The following is a 17147-nucleotide window of genomic DNA, read 5'->3' on the forward strand; positions in this document are numbered from 1 at the left end:
TGTCTCCTGGGTGTTGTGTCTGTTTCTCCGTGATGGCGTGTCTCGACTGGTGTGTCCGAATGTATCTGTCTCTGCTTTCCCGTGTCCGCGTGGAAATGTGTGTACCCCCGCACCCACCTGTGGCTACGTTTGCCCGCGGCCTCGTCTACATAGCCCCGTACATACTTCGGTCTCCTGTGATTATCCATATGTCTGTCTGCGTGTCTGAATCTGGCCAGCGAGCTCCTGGAAGGTGTCCGGGGCGCGTCTCTGGGTCTGTCAGTGCTTCCGTGTGTCCCTGCAGGATGTGTGTGTGCGCGTGCCCCCGCATGTCTTTGCGTGGCTGTGTTTCTCTGTGCGGCCCCGTGGACCCCCGGGCCCCAAGCCCTGCTCCCTGCCCCTGCCCCAGTTGGTAAACATAACCTGCCAAAATATTTTCTTTTTTTTTTTTTTTGTCTTTTTTTGTGTTTTTTTTTTTTTCAAGTTCAAGAATCCCCAGTAAAAATTCTCCACGAGGTCTTTTTTCCCTTTTTACAAAAATAGAGTTTTTCTTCCCCTCCCACCCCCCCCCTTTTTTTTTCATTTTGTTTCTGTTTCCAGCCCCTCCCCCTGCTCCTCATACTCCAACCAGGGGGCTCTGGGCCAGGGATGCCCACACCCCTCCTCCGTTTCGCTTTTTTGGGGATTTTTAAACCTGTTCCCCCCCTCCCCTCAGGCTCATCTAGGTGTTGGGGAGGCCTGGGCAAGGGGGTCTGGGGGGCACCCCCAGCGCCCCTGCAAAGCCATCCCGTGGAGGGTGGTTGAAGGCGGGGTGGGGGCACATCTCTGCTTTCTTTTTAGCCGAAAAAAGAAACAAAAACCATCGCCATGAACAAAACCAAGACGAGAGAGTGAACAGCCCAGCCTGGGGTGGGGGCAGGAGGACGGGGAGGGGACCCCCAGGCACCCCCCCATCCCCTGCAGACTCTCCCACCCCGAGTGCTCACCCTGTGGCTTCCGCAGGGATGCGGGGCCCGTGTGCCGTCGGTGGTCTGCCTGCGCTGTCTCTCTCGGGGCCCCTCTCTCTCTCTTTCTCTCTCTCTCTGCTGCCCGGGGAGGGTGGGGAGGGCGGGCGGCGGTGGCTCAGGCCTTGTGCTGTTTGCTGGTCTTGAAGGACACCTGCAGCACGCGCTCGCCCAGGCGGTAGCCATTGAGGCTGGCGATGGCCATGGCCGCTTCGTCGTAGTTGGTCATAGTGACGAAGCCGAAGCCCTTGCACTTGTTGGTGGTGAAGTCGCGGATGACCTTGACGTTGGTGACGGCCCCGAAGGGCCCAAACAGCTGCCACAGCACACTCTCGTCTGCCTCCGGTGACAGGTTGTACACGAAGATACACCAGCCAGCGCCCGCCGCGCCCCCCGAAAGGCCCACACCCGCGAGGCCACTCATGCCGTCGATGGCGATGGGCGAGAACCTGGCGATGAGCGACAGGGGACTACTTTGGGGGTCACGCGGGCTCTGCCCTGACCCCCGGCACACCCCTGAGTCCCTGTGACCCCTGATGTGGTCATGACTGCTGGGCGTGCCACGATCTTGGGACCGTGTGATCCCTGCATCGTCCTGAGCCAGCCACGGCCTCGCGACCTCCACCTCTGACCCCACCGGAGACACCTTAAACTGCGGCCTGCTCTGAGACACTGGCCCCCAGTCTCCATCCTGACCTGTAACTTGTGACCTTCCCTGCACATTAGGCCCTCACTCACACTCCTGCCTAGAGTCCCAGTCTGCACCCTGACCCCACAACCTTTGACCCTACTGGGTCCTTGGCCCTGTTGACCCTGACCCCTTCCCCACTCCTGACCACTACTCCTCCCTTGGCAGATTTTCCCACCCCCCTTTTGCCCTCCCCCCACCAACCCCACCCTGCCCTCTGCAACGCTGTGCCCCCTTTGCCCCTGGTCACCCTGCTACCCCTACGTGGCCAGAAGGGCACCGCTCAAGGCCAGGCCATGACTGCAACCGGTGAAGTGCTGCCCTGCGTTATCAGGTCCCAGGGCAGCGGCCTCGCTGCCCGCCTCCTTCCTCTGCCCCTTGCCAGCCTTTTCCTGTTCAGATTGTATATTTAGGATCCACTCCACCTTCCCTGCGGTGCCCCAGCCCAGAACAGCTCCTGGAACAGCAGGGCCCCTGGGAGGGTTTGTTGACTGACCGACTGACGGGCAGGATCGGTTCCACCCACGTGCCTCGCTGCCTCCCTGCCCCCCAGGCCTCACTCAATTCAGGGGGAGCCCCAGGGTCTGCCCCATTCAGTGTGACCACTGGGGCCTCACTGCTTGCTCCCTCCTTCCCGATTCTGCACAGGCCCTGGCACCTTGGGCGTGTCGGGGTGGGCGGGGGTCTCTGCTGGGTCCCCCTCACCTCTTCTCCTGCCCCCTTCCCAGCCCTGCTCGCTGCTCCCTCCCTGCTAGACTGAGGTAATTGACAACAGGAACAGTAATCGTCCGAGCGGCTACTTTTATTGAGCGCTCACTACGTGCCAAGCCCTGTGCTCAACAGCATTTCATCTCCACGAGGGATCACATCTGGCCGGGCCACGTTGGGTCCCCAGCCCCGAGCCCAGCGCCCGGCACTCAGTGTGTGCTCAACAGCTCGCGATGCAATAAACACGGGGACCTTCACAGGGCTGGGGATGTGGACAAGGTCGTGCGGGCCTCAGGGCCCGTCCCCAGACTATGCGGGAAAAGAGGGTGGTATCCTGTGACCCCAGCCGTCAAGAGAGGCAGGTGGAACTCAGACTTAACGTGGGAACCGGAGTGGGGGGGGGGGGGCATGGCTGTGACCAGGCAACATGGCCGGCCTTTCCCTGGGCCGGAGGGGGCCACGGACAGGCCCTCCAGGACCCAAAGAGTAGTAGCAGCTCTTTCTAGGCATTCACTAAGTTCCAGAGCCCCTGATTCTCTTAATGGACACGCTATTCCCAGACAGGGCAGACCCAGCTAAGCTGGCAGTCCCGGTGGTGAGGCGGGGGAGGGGGCCCATCGGGGCAAGAGTCCAGGGAGGGACGGCGGGGAGCTGGGGGCAGCGGGGAGCACTGTTACCTCTTGACTCCGTAGGCCATGTTGAGCAAATTATCCAGCCTGTGGAAGCAAAAGGGGTGGTCACCGGTGGCCTCCGGGCACACCCCCAGCTGTGATGTCGGCCTGCCTGCCTGCCGGCCTGCCCTCCCCGCCCCCACCCAGCCGGCCGGCAGCCCAGCCCTGCCCCCACCCGCCGGCTCCCCGCCCGGCTGGACACCGCCTGGCACGGAACCGTGGTCACTCGGGCACTGCCTCTCGCCTGCCCTGCCGCTGCCTGGCCTGCACCCGTGTCCCGTCCTCCCCGGCCCGGCCCGCCCAGCCCCACTCGCCTGCCCCCACCCTGCGGGGCTCAGGACCCCAGAAGGGAAGGTTCGAGTCTCTTCTCGGCAGTGGCAGGTGGGTTGGGCGAGTGACAAAGCCTTTCTGTTCGTAAAATACAGACAATCTCCGTTCTCTTGAGGTATAGATACCTGGGGGCGCAGAGAGCTGGAGCCCCGTGCCCGAGGGAGGGGCGGTCCCATCGGGAGACTCTAACACTCCTAACACCGATAATGTCACTCAAAGTGCCCTGCATACATTGACTGCCTGCTGCGTACGAAGGCCTGGCCTCAGCACCTGACTGACACACATTTCCCCTCTGCCGCCCTCAGTGGCCCCGGCCTGCGGGCACCCTCCCGGCGTCCCTCTGCCCTGCAGGGATGGGGTCCAGGGGTCTGTGTGGTCTAAGCCAGGGGGCTTACCGGAAGCGCTGCGTCTGATGGTGCAGGGGGCCTGCGTAGCGCCGGGCTGACGACTGGTAGAGGTGAGTGAGCAGGGCCTGTCCAGTCTTCTGACTCGGGTTGTTGGCGAACTTGACCGTGATGGGCTCCGCCGCGCCCAGCGGCTTCTGCCCGTTCAGTCCTTTGATGGCCTCCTCGGCCTCAATCCTCTTGTCGAAGCGGATGAACCCCACACCCCGAGAGACACCTGCCAGGGAGCGAGGGCGTCGTGAGCACCCCTGCCCCCTCCTGTGTGGCCCTCTGCCCCGCTCCTCCCCCGCCATTCCCGGTTTCTCCATTTTGGCCCCACCTCCGTGCCTTTGCCCAGTGCGTCATCCCCAGCAGCCTGACCTGTGACCTGGTCCACCAGGATTCGAGAAGTGATGATACGGCCATACTGGGAGAAGAGCTGCTCCATTTCTTTCTGGCTCATGGTCTTGGGGAGTCCACTGACGTACAGGTTAGCATCTCGGATGGATGCAGAGCTGGGTCTGGCATAAGACACCTGGAGTGGGGGCGGGGGGCAGGTGGACAGAGGTGAGGGGAAGACCCGTTTCACGGAGGGGGAGGGGGAGGCCACGTCCAGATCACCAGCGGGAGGCAGAAGTGCCTCGTCTGTTCGCTCAACAAGTATCTCTTGGGTAGTCTCCATGGGCGGGGCTGGCCAAGGCTTGAGGGAGGGGACATGGCTGCGGCCGACGATGATGTGGGCCGGCCAGCATAACGTGGTGGGGGGCGGCGCCTGGGTGGCTCGGTCGGTTCGGCTCGCTCCCGGTCTCGCAGTTTGTGAGACTGAGTCCCGAGCCGGGCTCTGCGCGGACAGCTCTGAGCCTGCTTGGGATTCTGTGTCTCCCTCTCTCTCTGCCCCTCCCCTGCTTGTGCTCTGTCTCTCAAAATAAATAAGTAGACGTTAAAAAAAAAAAAAAATTAAAGTGGTGGGAGGAACATGTCGTCGCTGGGCCCTGGAGGTCAGATGTCCCCAGCTCCTGCTCTCACGAGGTACATTCCATCAACACAATGCTTCCTACTCCTTTGGAAAGTGAGCCTGGGACGCTGGCCCTTTTCCCGTCCACGTTGGGACCCTCCAGGTGGCTCAGGTCTTTAGCCACCAGTTCAATGCTGACGACCCCCAAATGTCCGTCCCCAGTGTGGGCCTGACCCCCAAACTGCACACCTGTGTGACACCTGCCTCCAGGCACCGCACGTGACGCCCCACAGGGGATCACAAGCAGCGAGGCGGCATCCAGTCCCCAACTTGCCCCAGCTCAGTAATGGCAGCTTTGTCCTCCTGGGTGCTCAGGCCCCCATTGTCCTTGATGCTGGTCTTTTTCACACCCACATCCAATCCACCACGGATCCTGCCTCATTACTCAGCTCCCACCATAGCTCCCACAGACCTCCCTAACCTCCCCAGTCTGTTCCCTCCACAGCTGCCAGGGGGCGCCTGTGAGCACCTGAGGCAGGGCACATCCTCCCTTTGCTCAGAACCTTCTGTGGCTCCCACCTGCCCCACAGTTCAAGTCCTTCTCCCAGCCCACAAGGCCCTGCACAACCCCCCCCCCCCACCCCATACCCTCACTCTCATCTCTGCCAATTTCTCCCTTGAGTGCTCTGTTTCAGCCACACCAGTCTCCTCCCGTGTTCCTCAAACACACCAGGCACATTTCGGCCTCAGGGCCTTTGCTCTGGCTGTTCCCCTCAGGCTGGAACGCCCTTCCTCTCCTTGCTTCTTCCAGCCTCAGTCAAAAAGTAACCCCTGTCCTCTTCCCATCTGAATTTGGTCCTCCGCCTCAACCCCCCCCCCCCCCCCCCCGCAAAGCACTTCTCTCAGTGGGAAATTAGACGCGTTTTGGTTCGGGCATTCGATTTGTGTCATTAATTATGGTCCAGACCAACAATGAAACTCCCTGCAGCTGGTTAAAAAATGGTGGACGTGTATATTTATTTCCCAGAAACAGTGGTGAGTATTGTAAACTGGGGGAAAGAAAAGTCCATTTACAGAGTGGCGAGATGTGTGACCCCATCTCATTGTTGTGCTTATCAGTGTCCTGGAAACACAGTCTGCAGGGCCCGCCCCCAGATACTGACAGGTGGGCCTAGAGCTGGCGGGGGGCAGCAGGGGACAGGAGGTGCCCCTTCCACTTATTTCTGCCAATGTCTATTTCCTGTATCTTCTAAATTAACCTCTGGGTAGATAAGGTCACGGTCAAGGGTCCGGCTTTTGTTTGTGGTGGTGAGTGGAGAGGGCATGGCCCTGCATTAGAAGTAACTACTTGAAAAAGCTAACAACATGAGTAAATTGGGCCAGGGGTGGGTCAGGGTGAAGGCACTCATGGGCTGGAGGTAGAGGGATTCTAACGAATGCAACTGTGAGCACCCGGGGTCCTCCGGGGAGAAAAAAAACCACAAACACATCAGCTGCTGTTTTTTTTCGATAATATTAATTAAAAATCACGGCCACGTTTTTCATGGCTTCCGCTCTTGCCCGTGGGGCGGTGAGTTTTGAGGGGTGAGGACTTGATGAATCAGAGGGAGGGGTGAGGGGAAGAGAGGCCTGAGCTCCTGGGTGGGTGTTTGGGGTCAGGGGTCATTTGAGGCACTGAGTTGGTCTTCAGGGGTCTTTGCCAACCTTCCATGATGTGGGCTGACCCAGGCCCCTCACCTGGGTATGGGCTCCTCCGGCCCCCCTCACCAGGACAGGTCTTGGGCAAAATCTGCCTAAGCAGCCAACTGGGACCAACCTTACATAGTGCCACCCAGGCAGACACACACAGAGACGCGAGGCCACACTTTGTCACCCTCTGCACAGCCCTAGTGGCTACACCAGCCAAAGGGTGACTCGGGGCCACTGTGACATCCACAGTGGCTCCGGGGGTCTTGGATAATTACAGTAAGAGGCACAGAACCACACACCTGTCACCCCACCACACAAGCCCACATCACACACGTTGCACCCCGAGTAGGGCACAGCCGACACCCCCACGCAGCCCCACCAGGTCACAGCCAGAGTTGCAGTGTCACAAAGCACCTGTGAAATAAACACCACATCCCACAGACCCATCGTGACACGCCCAGAGTCTAGTAGCCAGACTCGTGTGTCCCACAAACACAATGGCTCCCAGCCCAGGTCTATCTCACACACACACACACACACACACACACACATGCGCACTGCATCACAGCCATACAGTGGCCCTCTGGATTTGTCACTACCGTCCCCCTCATGCCCCAGGGCTTCTGGGTCTAGTTGGCCATGGAGGGACCCATTAGGTCACGACCTCATCCTCCCCCACAACGGGAAGAGGAAGAGATTCCTGCACCTCTGTTCTCAGAGAGAATGGGGGGCCAGATGGGCGCCCCCCCCTCAGCCTCCCCCAAGGTTCCAGAGCAGATTTGTGGGGCGGAGTCCAGACACCCCCAGGCGAACTGAGAGAGGGGGGTTTCCATGGCGATCCCCCCCCAGGGAACCTGGGCTAGCAGAGTCCCAGCTGCAGCTGCTGAGAGGGGAGGTTGTGGGGGGAGGGGCATTGCACAAAGATGGGGGAGGGGCTCACCCCTAATCCCGCCCTCCCAGACCCTAATTAGGCTCCAGATGGCAGATGGACCCCCACCCCTCTCCATTTCCATGACAAAGGCAAGGGGGGGCTGCCCACCAGACCCTGGTCACTCTCCTACTGCCAATGGGATGGCTACCTCCCCGAGCCAGCAGAGAATGTAGAGCCGCTATTCTCACTGACTAATGAGGAAACTGAGGTTCAGAGAGGCAGAGCCATCGGGCCCTGGGTGCCCAGCCAGGAATTCTTAGGGGAGAGTCTGAATCCCTCAGAGGATGAGCCACGGGGTAGGAGGGGTGGCAGTGAGGAAGGTAGGCGACATGCGGGTTGAGTGGCAGTGAAGAGGGTAGTCCAAGGGGAAGTAATGTGGGGGATTGGGGACAGTTGCAGGTGGGCAGTAAGGGGGGATGGGCCACAGAGGAAAATGAGGGCACTAACCTTGATGGTCTTCGTCTGCAGTTTGAGGCCGTTGAGGGTGTTGATGGCTTTGTCTGCATCGTTGGGATCAGAGTAGTTCACAAACCCATAACCGAGGCTCTGCCCTGTGGGCGGGACCAGGGTGACGACCTCCCCACACCTACCAGGGTCCTCCCAGACCCAGTCCTGAGAGGCTGACCGCCGTCACTCAAGGTTGACCGAAATCCCCCCCCTTAGTATTCTCCCACAGTACCACCCTGTCCCCAGGACACCTCAGATCCCCCAGAGTCCTGCCTGCCCCCATCACCCCCGGGATACCCTACCGGGGGTCATACCTGTCTCCCCATCGCACCTCCGATCCCCCAGGGTGCTACCTGCCCCCATCACACCCGTGCTCCCCAGACTACTATCTCTGTCTCCTCCCTCCCCACCTGCCAGCAGCCACACCTGTGATCTTATCCCGAACCAACTTGCAGGATTCGATGTCACCAATGCTGCCGAAGAGACTCTTGAACTCGTCCTGGGTCATGTTCTGGGGCAGGTAGTTGACAATGAGGTTGGTCTTGCTGTCATCAGTGGCTCCATTTGTACCAAGGAGTGGCCCGTTGGGCAGGGCCGGGCCGGCCGGGCCCCCCGCCACCTGAGACTCCATGGCCCCGAGTATCTGCTGGAGATAACAGGCCACACCCGCTCACGGCCCAGTCCCCACACCAGGGATCAGTGGTGATGCATCAGTCATGTCTGACATGGGCTTAAACATGGAGAGAGGACAACATATTATCCTATTAATCTCTTCCACTCCTCCAGCATCAGGCATAGCACCTTACGTGTGATTTTACTGTGAAAAATTCCATACATGTCTGGTGTCTACGTTTGCCTGTTTGCCTAAAATCAGTCTGTGCATTTCCAGAAGAGTAAAATGAACACTTTTGTCTTCAGAATAAGAAATATATTTTTAGGGGCGCCTGGGTGGCGCAGTCGGTTAAGCGTCCGACTTCAGCCAGGTCACGATCTCGAGATCCATGAGTTCGAGCCCCGCATCAGGCTCTGGGCTGATGGCTCAGAGCCTGGAGCCTGTTTCCGATTCTGTGTCTCCCTCTCTCTCTGCCCCTCCCCGTTCATGCTCTGTCTCTCTCTATCCCAAAAAAAATAAATAAACGTTGAAAAAAAATTAAAAAAAAATATATATTTTTATTAGCTTTGAAGTCCTCATAAGCTCCTCCCTAGCCATGGACTGCCCTCCTCCATCAAAGGATGAGGGACTGCCCTCATCCACATCCCAGATGTGTTAATATTTCTTTTGCTTCATGCATAATTTTCCCACTAGGCATTTACCCCCACGTTTTTCCCACTGAGCTCTTTTTCATTTTATTACTTATTGTTATTTATGATTTTTTAAGATTTTATTTTTAGGTAATCTCTACACCCAGTGTGGGGCTTGAACTCACAACTCCGAGGTCAAGAGTCGCATGCTCTCCTGACCGAGCCGGTCAGGCACCCCTGAGCTATTTAAATGTATCACATAATAACACCTGCAAATAAGGGCAGTTTTAATTATCTCCAATCTAGACCTGTTCCTTATTTTTCTTGTCTTATTGCAGGGGCTACTGTGTGACAGTGGCTTCTTTATTCAGGATGTTAAAGGAAATGCTTTAGACGTTTCACAGCTAAATTTGATTTTTGATATGGATTCTGTGTAGATGGCCTTTATCACATTAAGAATGTTTCATTTTATTCCTAGTATCCTAACAAGATTTCGTTTTTCAAGAATGGGTGTTGAATTTTATTTAACTTTTTTCCTACACCTATTTTTTAAATAGCTGACATAGAATATTAGTTTCAAGTGTACAACATGATTCAATATTTGTGTATGTTGAAAAGTACTGGGATGGATTGGTATTGTCTGTCATGGGCATGGGAAGGGAAAATACCCAGCATGTCCTTAGGTTTTTCTCCCAAGGCATGGTTGGCCGATGGATGGCCTTCACCTAAAAAAATCAAATCTATTGGTAGGGTGTTCCTAATGGGACAAATTAGGAAAGATTACAAACCAGATTCAGTTTCCACAGGAAAGATCACTCTGATCGATCAGCAATGTCTGTGGCTACAGAATTAGGGTCAGCAGGTACACATCATCTCAGCCATCCCTAACCAAAAATACAATACCATATTTGTTCCCAAATATTGGGCATACTGTGTGCCAGGTATAGGGCAAAGCTCTCTGTGGGCAACGTTTTGTTTTTGTTTTTTTTCTTATTCACAACCACCCTGCTTAACAGATGCTATGAACGTAAAGCCTGTGTTCCCTCGACTTCATATGTTGAAATCTTGACCCCCAATGTGATGGTGAGCCAGAACCCTCATGAATGAGATTCATGTCCTTAACAAAAAAGTGACGGGAGAGACATTCTCTCTCTCTCCACAACGTGAGGACCCAGCAAGAAGACGTCCATCTGCAAAGGAGGGAGCGAGTCCTTACTAGCAACCGAATCAGCTGGCACCTTGATCTTGGACTTCCCAGAATCCAGAAGAGGATTCGTGATAAATAAATGTCTGTTGGTTAAGCTGCCCAGTGGACGGTATTTTGTTATAGCAGCCTGAGCTAAGACAACAGACGAGGAAAGGGAAGTTCAGCGATGTTTTAAAAATTACCAAAGATCGGGGCACCTGGGTGGCGCAGTCAGTTAAGCATCTGACTCTTGATTTCAGCTCAGGTCACGATCGCACAGTTGGTGAGTTTGAGCCCTGACGGCTCGTCGCTGACAGCATGGAGCCTGCTTGGGATTCTCTTTCTCTCTCCCTCTCTCTGTCCCTCCTCCACTTGTGTGCTCTCTCCTTCTCTCAAAATAAATACATAAACTTCAAAAAAAAAAAAAAATGACCGAAGATCACGCAGCTTATAAATAGTGAAGCGGGGGTTCGCACGCGAGATTTCCTCATCCAGAGTCTGTAATTCTAACTGCTCTAACGTTTCTCAGCCGTGTGTCCTCAGGTAGACTACACGACGCTTCTGGGCCTCTGCTCCACTTTGCTGCAAACCCCAAATTATTGGCGCGGTGACCCCCGCCGAAGGATCTGAAGCTACTCGCGCGGCTGGGAAGCATTCTGGGATCAGTTAGCCAGGTCTGCCATGAGCGCAATTACGAGAAGCAACTCGTCATGTCTGCCATCCCTGCCTCAAAATACGGCTGGTAATACTCATCCTGCCCCAGGGACATCTTCTGTGAGCCAGGCACTGGGTGAGGTGCTTACAGGCAACATTTCCCTTATTTCTCCCAATCAGCTTTAGAGATGGCCACACAGTCTCCATTTTATAAGTGAGAGAGCTCAGAGACGCTGAGTGATATATACATGGGGCACTTGATTTCAAACCTGGATATGTTGGCGGACGTCAGAACTGTTTTTAATGACAGTGGCCAAGGCACGGGGGCGGGGGTGGGGGGCACCTTCTAGCTGTGTATCCTCGGGGGGTGATCGTAGCTCTTCTTTGGGCCTCTGTTTCCTTTCCATTTATTCTTATTAAAAGGATGGCCCTGAGGGTCAACCCCCCCCTGCATCTTCAGTTGGCTGAGAGTGGCTGTCTGGGGGCTGGCTGGAGGGTTATTCTGAAGCCACATCCAGACGGAGCAGGATCATGCACTGGGTTGATGAGCAATGTCTGCCATAGGCGCCGGCAATAAGACAGTAACGCACATTACAGATCTGCGTCCAGTTTCATAAGATTAATACTTTCCTGATAGCGTGGCCATGTATTGAGGGCCGGCTCTCCCAACATTGAACATTATGGCACTCTTTTCTCCATTTGACAGAAGAGGAAACAGAGTCTCCATGAAGGGGTAGGGATTTATACAAGGTTAGGGAGCTCGCAGATGGTGGGTCAAGAATTCAAATCCGGAGCTTGGACATCAGCCCGTTTGACTAACAAAAAGGCCAACAATAGTGAAAATAACAGCAAAGTGAAGCTGTGTCCCCGCATTTAACCCCACTCTGCAGGCCAAGTCTACTCATTCAATTCAACAAATGCTTGCTGGGTACCATCAGGTGCCAGCTCCTGGCCCCACCCTCCTCACTGTGCATCTTCTGACACTCACATTGCCTCTCCGGGCCTCTGTCCCTCCACTAAAGATATGGCACAGAGGTTTCCCACGTACAAAGATGGGTTCTGTATTCCCTTCTGGCTCAACAGACTAGAGTTCTGTGATTGGTTGATGATGTCTGCGCTGGGAGTCCCCAAAATAATTAACAGTACAAAACCAGTTCCAGGTCTGGAGCCCCTACTATGTGGCCAGGCACTGAGCAGGTGCAAAGGTTTCACTGACTTCCCACAACCACACTGAAAGCTGGGGATCACCTCCGTTTCTCAGGTGGAGAAAGCGAGGGTCAGAGGGACCTGTGATTTGCCTGGGGATGACACGGAGCCGTGGGAGCGATGGAGTTTGACTACTGATCTGATTACTCCAGACAGAGCCCCCAGGGCCACCCCAAATGTCCTCAGCTTGGATGCGGTTAAAAGGTAATTGGGGTTCCTATCCAGGATCTTGAGACCCAGCCTACTAATCTCCCCACCACCCCATCTCTCTCCCAGCTGTGCCAGAGCTTAGCAGGATCAGTGTCGCGTTTCCTCTGCAGCTCAGCCGGCTGAGCCGATAATAGGGATCGGATTGGTGGAGACCACACCCGCTCTGCCCCAGCCCATGACAAATGCGTGGCCTGGGATGACTCCGGGATCATAGGGGCCTTGGAGGGCTGTCCCAGGACAGGAGTGGAGGGGTGAAGTCAGAGGGGAGGAGGGCAGGTCGAAGATGGATAGGCAGAGATCAAGTGGGAGCAATAGAACCTTTCCTCCCAGTCTCTCCAGCTCTTCCTCTGGATCCGTACCTCTTTCTGTTTCTCTCTCCCTCCCCACCCCCCCACCCCCGCCCCTGTTTCTCTGTTCTTCTCTCCCCTCTGAGCCTGTCTCTCTCCCCCTTTCTCTCTCAGCCACTCTTTTTCCAACTCTTTTGCACCATTGCACATACATGACATATGGATTTTGCAGCGAATACACCTGCAGTCACTCTCTATGTAGACCCTTCTGTGTCTGACCCCCTTGGCCCCTAGCTGGGCCCCCTGGCCCCAGTCACAATGATAGATGCCTGGATACTGGCGACAATAGGGCATTGAGTGGCTATGCATGGTAAGGCTAGGCCACCACGTGGTGCTAACTAGGCCTCCCACTTCTGGGCCCTTCTCCATCCATGCAGGGCCCTCACTGTCTCAATCTATCCCCTCACTTCCTCCCAGCCTGTTCTCATGGTGGACCTCTGCCCGAGTGTCCTCCAGTGGAGTAACCAGGCCTTCCAGGGCTTCAAGGCCCTTGTGTGACCTCTGACCACACCCTCGCCCTTTTGTGCATTAGTTTCCCTCTTTTAAATGAGGGAACAGATCAGAGGAATGGATGCTGGACTGTTGTGGGGGTTCTGAGGGTCCTCAGGAGGCTGCACTCACGTCTCGCACCTAAGTTAGCAGCCTGAGGCCCAGAGAAGGGAGAGAGCCGACCTAAGGTCACACAGCAGGGAAGCAGGGCCTCTCAGGGCCTCCTTTCTCTGAGCCAGGTGGGCGGGTCCCAGAGTCCCAGACATGGAGGGAGTGCTGAGCATCCCCCCACCCACTGTGCTCGCCACGACTCCAAGAAGAGGCCCAGAGACACAGGGCACAGACACACACACACACAGACCAGAAAGACAGTAAGTACGGAAGAAGGAGGCCTGGGCGCTGGGACCAGACAAAGGACGCGCGGCGGCGCGGGGAGCGGAGTCGCGCGGCGGGGGCGGGGGTGGAGCCGGGGTGGGGCTAGAACTGGCCAGCCCCGCCCCCGGGATACGCCCGGGTAGCCGAGTGGAAATCCGAGGGCTCGGGCGAGGCCGGGCCCCGGGGGCCCCAGGGGGCGGGGTCCGGATGGGCGGGGCAGGGGCGTGGTTATACAGGGCGTGGCCGGGCGTGGCCGCGGGCTCGGGAGCTGACCAGCTCGGTGGCTGCTGAAAGCACCGGGAGTGGGGCGAGCGGCGCGGGCGTGCAGGCGGGCGCGCTCAAGGTCACCCCGAGGCCCAGAGCCCAGGAAGGGTGGGGCGCCTGGACCTGGCCTAGGGTACATCCTTGAGCTCCTTACCCCATCCCCCGTGGGGCGGGGGCCCAGGAGCCAGGAAGCCCCCCCCCCCGCGGGCCCTCCTCTCCCCTCCCCCTCCCCGAAGCCTGAGGCGCCCGCGCGAGGCTACGGCCCGCTAAGAAGCTCCGAGAAACAAAGGGACGCGGCGGCAGCGGCGGCGGGCCCGCGGGGCCTCCGGGCGCGCCCCCTCCTCTCCCCTCCCCGCTTGCCGCAAGGTCGACGGGCTCGAGGACGAGACGCCCGGCTCCCCGGGCGCGGCCGCGGCCCGGGGCGCGCGATCCGACGCCACCCGATTCCCCGGGGCTCTCGGGAACGGCTTGCCGCCTTGTCCTGGCCCAGCACCAGTGATAGGAGCCCTGCGTTTGCCTGGGCGGCCTGCGGGGTCCGGGCCTGGATGGAGAAGGCATCCTCCGCTGCTGCGGCCCCTCCCCCATCAGGCTTGCTGGAGGGGGGCAATCCCGCCCCCAGGACGCCGTAGGACGCCTCCCCAAATCAGAGTTCGGCTTCCTAAGGCCTCTCAGACCAGACTCTATGCGCCCCCAGCACTCTGGGTGCGGTCCTGCCCACTCTCAGGCCCCGAGGCTCGGTCCTACCCCCCCACCGGGGCCTAGCTAGGCCTGGTCCTACCCCCCCCCCCCCCACCCGCCATCTCCGCGGAGGCTGTGCCTAACCCCTCCCCACCCAGGTTCTCTCTCAGCGACAAGGGAATACCTACAGTGACCATTCTTGTGTGCCCGGCGGGCGCGGTCCGTGTTGAGGGCGGCTCCGGGGGTCGTGCACTCCTTGGGGGGCGCTCGATGCTCACTCCGGGGTCCCGCCCGGGCGGCCTTTGGCGCGGCCGCTGCAGAGGTGTCGATGAAGGCGGCGGCTCCCTCGAGGGCCGGGGACGGGCCCGAGCCCGAGGACGCGCGCGCGGATAGCCGGGCCCCGGGGTGGCCTGCGGGCGGCAGGGGATGGAAAGAGGGAGCGGGCGCGGGATTGAGAACGCCCCCTGCGCGGCCCCGCGGGGCCCGGGGAGGTTGCGCTTCCTGACAGAGATCGCGGCGCTCTGCCTTTCGCCGCCGCCCCCCGGCCCGGCCTGTCCGGTCCTGGATGCTCAGTCCTCTCCCCTCGCCCGCCCTCCCTCCCACCCTCCAGCCCGCGCTGCGCGCTCCGCGCTCTGGGCCGCGCCGCCGCCGCCCCCAGCCCTTTATAGGAGCAGCTGCCAGAGCCGGCGTCGCTTATTGGCTGCGGTAGCTGAGCCCCGCCTCCTCGCGGCGCCCGACGGCGCGGCAGGTGGAAGAGAGCGCGAGCTGGCTAAGACTCCGCACCCCCAGAAAGCACTCCCTGGGGGCTCTGGTTGCCATTTTCGGGCCCCTCTGCCCCCGTGGACCCTGCTTCCTGCATTTCCGCCCCTTCTTGGGCGGGCTTTCTGCCCGCAAGACAGGGAAGGCTCCCCTCCTCTGTCCAACGACCTGAGCTGTTGGAGCAAAGAGGGAGATCCGTGGACCGATTGTACGAACTTCCGGAGTTGCTGTCCATCAAGAAGACTGGAAAGGGACGAGGAACCAAGATTTCTATGAGCAGAGGCCCAGGTCCGCAGATTTTGGAGGCATCGGGTGTAGCCTCCCAAGACCAGTGGAGAAGGATGGGGGTGGCAGGGGCTCTCGTCTGCCTACAGAAGGAACTGTGACCCTGAGGCTTTTGAATGGGATAGGTTCAAAAGGTGGGTTCGAAAGGTGGGGACTGGCACTCCACAGCGCAAGGGCACTCGGTACTTCTCCAAAGCGGGTGAAAAAGTTTGGGGCTTAGGATTTCAGGCAAAACCCATTGGTGCCCTGTGTTTCCGGAAAACCACCGGGCCTTCTGAGACCCCATAAATTTTGGGTGGGCAGAGCTGTTGTGTAAGTGTCCTGGCTTTTCGGGCTCGTGATTGGTCTGCCTGTGGAGTCACGCTTTCTTTCAGCTAGGGGGAACCTGGCTTCTCTCTCAGGCGACAGAAGTTGGTGCAGCCTCTTTTGGTGAGCGGCCTCAAGGGCACATTTACGTTGGGACGGCTATCAGGCGGGAGGAAGAGTCCTCACTAAGGCAGGGTCGCCTTCGACTGAGACTTCAGCACCACAGACAGCGGCCCGACGTTCTCTCCGAGAGCGCCGTGGGCTGGGTAGCAAGAGACCCCTAATCCGAGAGTCGCAGCCTCCACCCTAACCTCGTCCCTGCACGCCCTTTTAGGTTCCAGACTGTCGGAGAATGCCATCAAACTCAGCGAGAGAGCCTAATTTGACCAATCAAGGCCTGCCCTCGAGAGAACCAATTGCAGGAGGATGCCCTCGAGATTGAACCAATGAGAGAGCGCGCAGCAGAGAGCACTGCCACGCTGATGGAGAGAACAGGCCAATCATCGCGGCCCGCGCAATCTGGGCGGTGGCGTTGCAGGTCCCCGGGTGGCCCCTCTTGAGTTTGCCGGGGCGACCTGGCTGTCGAACCTAGGGACCCCGAGCGGTGGCTGGTTCCCCGCCTGGTGTCCCTCCCGGCTCCTGTCGGATTGCAAATTGTGCCTGTGCCTTGAGCGGAGCTACTCCTGGGCGCAAAGACCCGGTTGCGGTTTCCATGGAAACTGCTGGCTCTGGCTGCAGCGAAGGGGACTGGGCCCTGGGGGACTTGGGGAGCTCGCGTGGGTGGCCCCAACGGCCGGACTTGCTCATCCTCGCCGATACCTCTGTCCCTGGTTAGAATAAACCCCGATCCAAAGTGTAAAATGAAGCCTAGCTGCGGCCCCGCCCCCACGAGCTGGTGAGGCGCCTAAGGGGCCAATCTGCGCGTGGCGCCACAGGGCTCCCTCGGGCACGTGCTTTGGCTCGCGGCTGCGGTCCCCGGGGTCACGTGGCTGCGGCCACCAGGGCCCACGCAGCTTGCGCGCCACCTGGCGGCCGCCGGCCTGGTATCGCTCCCGCCTCTTGCTGGCAGCCAGCAGGAGGAGGCGGCGACCTCAGGCATCCTCCTCCGGGAAATGGGGCCAGGGCAGCCTCCCCGCCGCTGCCAGCTCCCCTCCCCAACGAGGCTTCCTGTTCCAGGAACACGCCGAGCCGTTCTACCTCGGGGCTTTGGCACTGGCTGTTCCTTCGGCCTGGGATTTGCCTCCTCCGGCTCTCTTCAGGGATGGAACCTCTTTGTCATTCTGGACTATGCTCAAAGGCCACCATCTCAGGGAGGTCCTCTCTGACCACCGACTTAAAACAGCGCCTCCAGAAACTAACAT

The 17147-nt window shown here is 58.5% G+C and overlaps 1 protein-coding gene across 1 annotated transcript; it reads right to left on the reverse strand.

Moving 5' to 3' along the window:
- Window positions 1-1101: 1101 nt before the first annotated feature.
- ELAVL3 (ELAV like RNA binding protein 3) lies at window positions 1102-17065 on the reverse strand. Its single transcript, XM_047094547.1, has 10 exons — window positions 17055-17065; window positions 16676-16848; window positions 14625-14846; window positions 14115-14284; window positions 8212-8428; window positions 7786-7889; window positions 4145-4298; window positions 3776-4001; window positions 3057-3095; window positions 1102-1432 (listed from the first exon to the last, which is right to left on the reverse strand). Exons 1-10 carry the CDS (start codon window positions 17063-17065, stop codon window positions 1102-1104), a joined length of 1647 nt encoding a protein of 548 aa, XP_046950503.1.
- Between the last annotated feature and the right edge of the window lie 82 nt (window positions 17066-17147).

This window comes from Lynx rufus, unplaced genomic scaffold (assembly GCF_022079265.1).
Source record: "Lynx rufus isolate CCGP_SWC_20201006 ecotype Redwood Valley unplaced genomic scaffold, mLynRuf1.p SCAF_4, whole genome shotgun sequence".
In the NCBI taxonomy this organism is placed as follows: domain Eukaryota; kingdom Metazoa; phylum Chordata; class Mammalia; order Carnivora; family Felidae; genus Lynx; species Lynx rufus.